Source organism: Enoplosus armatus, chromosome 11, assembly GCF_043641665.1.
Source record: "Enoplosus armatus isolate fEnoArm2 chromosome 11, fEnoArm2.hap1, whole genome shotgun sequence".
NCBI classification, from domain to species: Eukaryota; Metazoa; Chordata; class Actinopteri; order Centrarchiformes; family Enoplosidae; genus Enoplosus; species Enoplosus armatus.
In genome coordinates this window covers 10,586,332-10,596,197 of record NC_092190.1, presented here as the reverse complement: position 1 = coordinate 10,596,197, position 9,866 = coordinate 10,586,332, and the positions used below count along the sequence as shown (strand labels likewise).

The 9,866-nt window shown below is 39.0% G+C and overlaps 1 protein-coding gene across 1 annotated transcript; it reads left to right on the top strand.

The window, feature by feature from the left end:
* Positions 1–2,575: 2,575 nt before the first annotated feature.
* On the top strand, positions 2,576–5,265 carry LOC139292955 (B- and T-lymphocyte attenuator-like). Its single transcript, XM_070915365.1, has 6 exons — positions 2,576–2,663; positions 2,991–3,323; positions 3,408–3,446; positions 3,528–3,656; positions 3,757–3,788; positions 4,966–5,265. The coding sequence occupies exons 1-6, from the start codon at positions 2,576–2,578 to the stop codon at positions 5,263–5,265; spliced, it is 921 nt and encodes a 306-aa protein (XP_070771466.1).
* The last annotated feature ends 4,601 nt before the right edge of the window (positions 5,266–9,866 follow it).

Genomic DNA, 9,866 nt, shown 5'->3' with positions numbered 1-9,866 from the left:
ATTATAGATTTAGTTTTACCTTTCCTTTTCTTCTTTATCCTGTCAGTAGAACGAATTGAAATGATGAGACCACAATAAAGGCACAATCATTCATATCAACATTAAACATAGAACAATAAAACTTAATTAGTGTGGGATAAATAAAAAGACTGGTGATGATAATTTAACCTCCACTTAGCGGGTAATAATGTCTTAAAAAAATCATAGAATACTATCTACTATCAGTTTTTTACGGGTGTAGGTTTTACCCCACAGCAGTGTTTCCTTGACAGCTTAACAGATGACGTGTGGTGCAACAGGAAGCACTTAACATATGCCTTCAACCCACATCTGTTTATATCCAACTGCCTGTGTCAGTGACAAACAGCACAGGACATGGAACTTTGAATGCTTCTAGGTCAACATCATAATGTTATAATAAATAAATATTGTAAAGCTGCAAATTCTTTATGTTGACCTGTCGTTCACAAAGACAGTGGCTGAAACTGAATCCGTTCATAACGCTATTTCCTTGATGAAGCAAATGCAGAAGCTGCTTGCAGTAGAGCCAAAATACAACATTGTTTAATTTGGACAAGTACATCCAGGTCTCTAATATTGTTTTTTTTTTTTTTTTAATGATCTTGACCACATTTCCTTGTAATTTAATCACTCTCATTTTAAAGATGTTTTAGATGTGAGTGTGCCCTCTACTATGTGTATATATCTAAGGATGATTTCTTACCTTGAAGTGCAGTTTCCCATAATGTGCCCACAGAATCTGGATGTTCACACTGTATTTGTCGGCAGGTGGCAGGTAGCAGAGCTTGGTTGCTGTAGAACAACCCCAAGCTTGACACTGTGGTAGACACTGATCTCACTGATCTCTCTACTGCTGTATCTGAGTGCACACACACACACACACACAGAGAGAGAGAGAGAGAGAGAGAGAGAGAGAGAGAGAGAAGGGGGGAGCATACAACGGCCTTTTTGTGTGCTATTTTGATTTCCTGTGCACGATGGTTTCTTACACCACACACACGCACATGCATATACTGATGTTGCAGGAGAAAACCTCAAATACATTAAAGGCTCAGTTCACCTGAATCTAAAAAATACAAACAAACAAAACACAGCCCATCGATTTTTACAAAACAAACTGATCCACTAAAAACTGTTGGTGGTGATATCTTTGAAGTTGCCAAGACTTTTCTTCCAGAAAGACTGGAATGAGTTCAAATGTCATTTTTTTTCAAGCCTCAGCAGCACATATCTCAAAACATATGCAAGTAAAACCAAATCTATCAGCTTTGCTAGATACCGCAGGGGGGGTAGTATAGATCGAGCTTGAGGCAAGCTGACCCTTAACTGTGATGTTTGCTCTTGTAGCTGTATTGTCTCATTTGCATGATTATGCAAACTTTCTTGATGAGGAATATGAGGAAGTCACAGACCTATTTTTGATGTTCAGTGTACAATCTATGTCTTTGTCAAGAGTAGAAATAGACCTTTATGGATGTAAGGATCATTCAGAGATATTTCTGTAATATGCACTATGCAGTAAAATCAGTTACTCAGAATGAGGATGATTCACTGTACTGAAAGTTTGGATCAGATTCAGCTAAATGTCAAATGTCAGATGTTTGATATCAGATAGATTTTTAAAAAATGTACATGGTGTATGAATTAATTCTAGACCATGTATACATATGAAGTAGATGATACTATGCTGTACACTGGAGGGCGCTGTTGGAGCAGTCTGGGTGATTCACATACCACTGAGCAGGAACATGCCTTATAGAAAGTTATGGATCATCTTACACCATCTACTGGTTGCATTGAAACAAACAAGAAACATAGCACATCAGTACATCCACATCCACAACTGTGATGAAAACAAGTAATTGCCATGTATATTTAGTAGTTTTAGAAATAGTCTTGGGTTGAAAATTGTTTATTCAAGTCACAGTAACCGCTTGTGATTGCACTTTGGCAGACTTTTGGTCATTTCTGCATCTGCAGGAGCTGCAGATGTCTGCACAGATTGGATAAGGGAAGCAAGCAAGCATCTTATTATTTCATAATAAGATGTTCTAGTCTAGTGTTCACTGCTGACTAATGTTAGCTGTTCACATGCATGTAGCCACTCATTGGAATGATATGTACCCAAGGCCTCAGTCTGACTTTGAGGCCACAACTTCCTGCTGGGCCTCAGCTGGGCTCCGAGTGCTGTTGGTTGAAATGATGAATCTGTGCACATTACAAAGGTCAACCCCAGTCCCGTGACAGAGAGTGACAAACCCACTTAATAACCTTAATAACAGTGTCTCAGCTTTTGTATTGAGGATTACCTACGTGTGTAAAGAAGTGTTTTTTTCAGCGTGTATTACAAAATTAAAATGCAAAGAAACAATAATACACAATGTGCAGTTTTCACAAGCATTCAACTGTGTTTCATGACATTGAAATACACACACGTGCAGGATGGTCTTCGAATATATGTAGGAGGACAGGAAGTGGTGAGCTTGTCACAAGTGAAATGAGCCCATGCAGTTGCAACAGTTTTAGACCCTCTGTAAATTCTCAGGTAACGAACATGTCAAGCCTCATGGATAGACTGCCGTTCACCTATCTGCCGATATTTTGCTGTTTTACATTTGTCTGTATGTATGGAAGAGCTCATGGTAAGCCTTAACACTCTTTTATCTTGTGATGTGACTTTCAAGAGAGCATGAGGGAACATTTTGAGTCATTAACTGCGAAAAAGAGAAAACAGTAACACTTTAGATTACAGGCCGTAAATTACAGTGTAATCATTTAGTCTATGTGGGGTATCATTACAATAAGTATTGGGTACCAACTGTATATGCAAGTACAAGGAAAGAAGGCAAGATGTTAGGGAATAAGTGGTCAACAACTTATTGGTGAAGTTAAGTTCTGTTGTCTTGTATCAGAATAGACAAGACTAAGGATTTTGAGTGTAATTTGATTGACATTTAATTTTATTTTAGGCTCTATTCCTTCATGTGAAGTTGGGTTGATGGTCCGAAGAGGCATGACACGGAAAACTGCCCCTCGCCAACCTCTGACAATCAGATGTCCTGTCAAACACTGTGGAGAATCACTGACTGTCACCTGGTGTAAACTACTCGACACAAAATGTGAACCGATTAATTACACAGAGAATGTAGAAATAATACAGATCAACAAACTTCCTAAGGATGAACTGATCTCCCTTTTGACTTTCAAACGGATATCCATTTCTGACGACGGCCTGTACAGGTGTTATTTAAAAGACAACAAACATGAGGAGATCAGTCACATCATCAACATCTCAGTTTCAGGTAGGCAGTTTTTTCTCCCTCAGAGCCAAATTATGGATTTAAAATGTTTTGTTTCAAGTGTTAATTCTTTCTTTCAATCTACAGACTTAAACCAGTGGGTTAAAAGCTCTGACAATAATGCTGGTAAGAACCTGTATTTGTCAAATACATATATTTTAATGGATACAGACTAGGACTACTGATCTGATTCTTCTTCTTTTGTAGATGAGTTACCAAGCGCTGCTGGTGAGAAGGATGTGTCCTGGCTGCCCTACTTCTACATCTGTGGAAGCATAGCTCTTCTGGTCTTCACATCGACAGTGTTAATCCTCCTGAGTTCTTATGGCTGGAAAAGTAAGACCATTAACATGTATTCACAGTTTGAATTACTGTGACAACATTTCTAGATCTTATCTCCTAACAATGGAGCATTTGTTTTATGTCTTCTTCACAGGAATACTGACCTTTAACCACACAAAGGGGCAGGTAATGTGATGCAGTATTGCTAACTTTAAGGAATAGTTTGACATTTTGGGAAATAAACTTAGCTACTCCCTTTCTTGCTGAGACTTAGATGAGAAGATTGATACCACTCTCATATGAAGCTACAGGCAGCAGCCAGTTAGCTTAGCATCTCTAAAGCTCACTACTTAACTCATTATATCTCGTTTGTTTAATCAAGACAAAAACCGAAGTGGGAAAATGTTGTGGTTTTATGGGAGTTTTCTAATGTTTTTCTCTGAAAGGTTTTAGTCGCTAGAGACCCAAGTTTTTATTCAGAGTATGCTGGATGTAAGTGATAACAGGTAATGTTGAATGACAAAGCTAGCTCAGACACATGAGCTTTGAATGGCACAACGGTCAAGATACCGACCAAGTGGCGGTCCTAAGAGATGTTAGGACTGATGAGGGAACCTCATGTAGTTATCTTGAGTACCTTGACCCTGCACAAGTAGTTTTCCTGGCCAAACATCCTTGACCTTCAGCTGTTGTGGCCATCGCTGGAGAAAAGGAAAGAGGTGCCACGACTTCCAAAAGCTGATGGATCCTCTAAAAGTCTTTTGTTTGTCCAGACACAGAACTGTATCAGCTGAGGAACTCCTGTCTATCTACGCTCAACTGCAAAAAAAAAGTAGAGCGTGTTCGCAGTGCACACAGCCATGTTACAATGATCAAGCAAATAATTTGTCATTACAGTGCTGAGTAATTTGGGTTTGGTTGGTGCCAGTCTATGAGACGTTTTAGCAGTCTATGTGTTAGGTAGAACAGAATAAACTAACAGAAAAGTTACTACTTTTGGAACATTTTACAAGCAATATGTATGTATAAATATATCTTCCTATGATAAGGGTTAATTAGTGAGCTTCAGAGGTGCTGATAGGCGATTTTGTTACCTTTGGACAGAGCCAGACTAGCCCGTAATTCCTGTCTTTGTGCTAAGGTAAACTAACTGGCTGCTGGCTTTTAGCTTCATATTTGGCTTACAGACACAACAGTGGTAATGATCTTCATCTAACTCCTTGGCAAGAAAGCAAATAAGCGAATTTCCCAAAACGTTGAATTTTTCCTTTAACTCAGATGTTCAAGAGTCATGATATTGTCAAGCAAGAGTAGGGTATTTTATTTGCTAACCTAATCTTGTTCTGGTGTTTTGGTGTCACAGGAAATTTCCACCCATGTGATACCTGACCTCCCCAAGGGGAATGCTCATTCCACTCTTGGCCTGCAAACCCACTTTTCCATTCCGAATGACATCTACTCTCCGAAAACTGCTGAAAGACCACTATCACGACCTCCCCTGATGACCAATGGGAACCAGCGGGCTGTGGCAAACACAGCAGATGAAAGTCAAGTGTCAGACCATGCAGTGTATGCTGTCATCAACCACCGGCAGTCTGGGATACCTGCCAGAGAAACGAAACAAAATAAAAACGCAGAATATGCTGCCATCAATGTTTCCTGAACATCTTTGATTTGTCATCGTCACATGCAGATGAAAACATGGCTGGAAACTTCTACACAAGAAGGTGGCGGTGTCATGGAACAGGCAAGGAAGTGAAGCGATCAACCACACAGCAGAAGGGGTGAACGGAGGAGGCTTGTGGTGGTACAGTACAGTCATCTTGAAGTACCCTGGCTAGACCAGAAGCAGCATTGCATTTATTCTTTTGCCCCCTTTGTTCCAGACAATTCTGCTTTTTATTATTAATTTCTTATTTCATATATTGTTTTTTCCCTCCAGTCATTTAACTTACGTGACTTGGAGAGCTTTTTTTGGACTCATTTAACTTTGTTGGCTAAAGCATTGGTGGTTTGTACAAAAAAAAAAAAACAGTGGGTAAGTAGATGTGTCATGTGCAGACTCACTGAACACTTATTGTGCATACTTATGTCTGATTTGTTATTATAAAGACTGAAGTTTGGTAAAGAAAAAGAAAAAGAAAAAAGTTCCAATAAAACACATGTTGTTCTTTGAAAGGTTATGGATGTGGTGTCCTCAGTGATTATGTTTTGATTACTTTCAGCTGAGATGACTATTTGAATATTTTAAAGAAAGAATAATTTGGCCAACTCATCCTATTGTTCTTTGTGAAAGAGAGATGACATTATGAGAAAACATATTACTTTCTTTATCTGAGTCTTTATCTTACACATTTTCTGTTCCACATAGAGACCTCAGTGTATTTCCCTGCCACTGGCGGAAATGCAGTACCTGGCCTGTCGACCATACCGGTGGGGTTTAGTTTAAATGTGCAGGAAGTTAAAGAGGGGGTTGAAAGAGTTCCGACATAATTTGTGGTAGCAGATGCACCACCTGTTCTCAACCACATGTGGTTTACATACTGAGGTACTGTAGTTTAGGTAATGGTCTTATCATTATGTTGGTCACATGTTCAGCAAGTTAAATAACATACAGGAAGAAGGAATATTGATCGGCCGAAGAATTTGCCAAAACCAATTAAAAATTTTATTAAAGACAATAATATGTCACAGTAGAGCAGGGATTTGTGGTCACCAACCTTAAATATTTACCTGTGACCCTTCATCACAAGTTATGGCCTCACTGCAGACATGAGTTTTGAGCAGTTCGACTAAAGACTTTCCCTCTCAGGTTGTTCAGTTTGAAGGATTTAAGAGGCAGAAAGAGGTGAAAGAAAAAAAAGCAACATTCATAGAAAAGTAAGATAAATGAATATCTATCTTGTGACCCCTTCAGAGTGATCTATTTTTCTATATTTTAGTCAATTGTGAACAGAATCAGAAAAGCAGTGTTTGCCCTGCTCACCTTTTTTAACACCTAAATCCACAAATCATCCATCACTGCTCATCACGCTGAACACATACAGTGTGTCATATTGACAGATATGCTGATTCAGTTTTCTTTAGATGATGTCCAGTAGAGCACAGTGTTCCCTGAGTTGTAAATCCTGATGGTAATCCATTTACTGATGTTCACAAAAGGTCCTTTCACTAAATAAATGTGACCTGGCTTTTATGTTTCTTACAGTATATTCTCACAGGAGTGCATACTCAGGGGAGGAAGGTGAAAAGTTGAAATGTAGTTTACATACTTCACATGAGTTGGTCAACTTCTTTTCTGCCTCTGAGTGGAAATGTTTCATCTCAGCAGCGGTGTCTGATAGCTACAGCCCACACACAAGTTCTGCTCTTATAGCTTCTCTCTCTCTCTCTGACTCAAACACACACATGAGTAATTGTGTTTTTTCTCTGGTGGACAAAGCCCTGTTTCAGACGGCAGAGAGATGGAGAGCGTGGAGGCTTGTGCGATGGCAGCGTTTGAGACAGGCCTGATTAGATCAAGCCTGCGGTCACTCAGAGAGTGTGTGGACGCTGCAGCGACTGACAAGTCGTCGGACAAGGTGTACAGATACTGTATCTTCTGACGAGGACGTGCATGTTATTCAAATGTAAAAATCTGAACGGTATTTTTAATGTACAGTGAGTGGGAATTTACATTTAACAGCTTTAATTTTAAATCAAGTAAAGTGAAATGACAGTGGTAGCTTCAACATTATATTTTAGGCATGTGGGTTGCACTTTGATCCAGAGCAACAGACAAGTGGTTTTTAGGGTTTTGTTCAAGGACACTTTAAAGGAGGTAGAGTGGCTCTTCTGGTGGTTTAACCTGCAGTCCCAAGTAACAGGATCATTTGTTCAAATGTATTATTCTTTTTTAAGTGGGTCTTGTAACATACACTCGACCACACCGTCTCAACACTTCACCACAGCCTGACCTGCATACACTCACACTCTCCTCCTCACACACATGAACTCGCCTGACTGTCTGTGAAATGCAGACTAGCAGACACGGCGAAAAAAGGGTATCAACGTTGCAGCTTTAGGGAATACATTTACAGATTTTTGACTGTGGAATTTAAACTCTAACACACGTGCACATGCAGAGACATTCAAAGGGACTTTGAAACATGCAGAAATGTTTGAGTGAGGTGGGATTTGACTGAGCCTGAGTGTTTGGCCTACAGTCTACAGCTTAAAAGCCTTCTGATAGGTAAGCAGGAGTGCTAAATGCATGTGGTTTTGGCCCAAAAGACCTCTGCAATTTATGATGTGGACAGCCATGTTATTCAAATGACAGAAATCTAAGACATATTTTTTTAATGAACGCTGAGTGAGAATTAATATTTAACACTGTTTTAGCCACACATCCTTCAACCAAACTGTCTAATATTAATTAATTCGGACTGTAATGTGATATGTTATTTTATTATGTTTTGTATATATGTTTCATATTTATATATATGAATACAGAAATGAGTATAAGTGCTGCGTTAAATACACAAACAATGTGTCTGACAGAATTAATAAATACTGTATGTTATCCCAGAGCTTGTGAATACATCAGAACAGCATTGGCATGTGCTGCAGGCTCTGTGTGTGAATGTGTGCACAACATGTGTGTGTTTTTTTGCTCTGGTCCGCCATAACCCGTCTGGCTTGGGATGAAAAAGGACCCAAAGAATGAGCATCTGGAAACCAGGTTTGGCACACCAGAAAGGAATTTCATGTTTTTCTGAGAGGTACAAAGCTGAGCTGAAAAAGCTGAAAGAATGCCACTGGAAGATTTTAAAATGATGAAGAAACGTATATTTTTATTATTCTGTTGGTTGCATTTATTGCATCAAGTTTACATAGTTGGTCACAATGCATCGTTTCATATTTTCTTCTTCTTTTATGGGTCTACAGTTGCTCTGTACAGGGCTGGATACTATGTCACATTTCCATTTACTTAAAAAAAAAAGTTCTTAAACCACATTTCAGAATTATTCTATTGTAAGCTCTGAGCTCATAATCGGTATTGTATGCATATAGTGAAACTATGCTGCTTAAACTCTTAATTAACCATCACCATTAATTAATGGTGAGGAGTGTGATGTCCCCGATGTGCATGTCATTCTGTTGACAACTGACTCAAATTCAAATCATATGCTTTGATATAGAATATTATTTCAGCGTAAAACTTATGTTTTTAAATGCCCCTGTACACATGCAAACATGATATATCCCAAAAGCCTCATAACATTATATTTTAGGCATTTAGGTGCCACTCTCAGCCAAAGAACTAATGAGCAGGCATGTTTTTCACAGAATAGTGGCACTTCTGGGCATTTAATCATTATCAAACCACTAAGCCACCCCACCACAGCCCAACCTGTACACTCACCACACCTTCACACACATGAACTGGCCTGACTCTGTCTGACTGTAGACAGGCAACAAGACACGCATTCCTTTCAGGGGCACCAAAAAGGTTTCAGTGTTGCTTCTTCAGGGAATTGATTGAGTCTGACCGTGGAATTTAACCTCTAACAAATATGCACACACACATACACACACATTCTCTCTCACAACACACGCAAACACACTTTGAAACATGTAGAAAAGTTTGCAATAGATATTACACAAACAAGACATAAGTATGCAGCCTTCTTAGTTGAACTAATGAAGTACACCCCTGACCCCAACCAGCTTTAACAGTACACACAAGTGACGGAGACCTTTAACTGAGGTACAAGAAGTAAAACCTTAAAGGTGAGCTCATAGTGCCAATTAGCGGTGTTATTTAAAGGATAAGGCTGGCGATATTCTATATTTTTCCTATTGTCAAGAAATCCCACGTAGATAACCAAAACTATCAAAGTGTTCGTCCATCTCTACAATACTGGTTAACTAAGACGTGAATCTTTAAAAACAGGGCACACATATGGAGTTTCAACATTAAAAAGGCTAAATAATTCCCTTAAATAGGGCACTGTAGTTTATAGCAAATGGAACTTAAACAGGAGTAAATAGTGTTATTTGTTGGGGACTATTTTCAGCTGCAGATTAATACACATTTGGTGTGTTAGTGAGTATTTACTGAAGCAGGACGTGTATATGGGACCGACCTAAGGTAAACTACAGTGCCCATGTTCATGTCACCGGAGCATCATGTGGCTAATTAATGTGTTTTTAATAGTAAATCACCAGACTTATCCTTTAAGGACCTGGTAAAAGACAGAGACAAAGCATTTTAAGTGACTC

What these genes read in the sequence shown, in the direction of transcription:
- LOC139292955 (XM_070915365.1), top strand. Translation starts at nt 2,576, where the DNA reads ATGTCAAGCCTCATGGATAGACTGCCGTTCACCTATCTGCCGATATTT. An exon ending in TATGTATGGAAGAGCTCATG is followed by an intron (nt 2,664 to 2,990) that starts GTAAGCCTTAAC and finishes ATTTTATTTTAG; the next exon opens with GCTCTATTCCTTCATGTGAA. An exon ending in GAGTTCTTATGGCTGGAAAA is followed by an intron (nt 3,657 to 3,756) that starts GTAAGACCATTA and finishes TCTTCTTCACAG; the next exon opens with GAATACTGACCTTTAACCAC.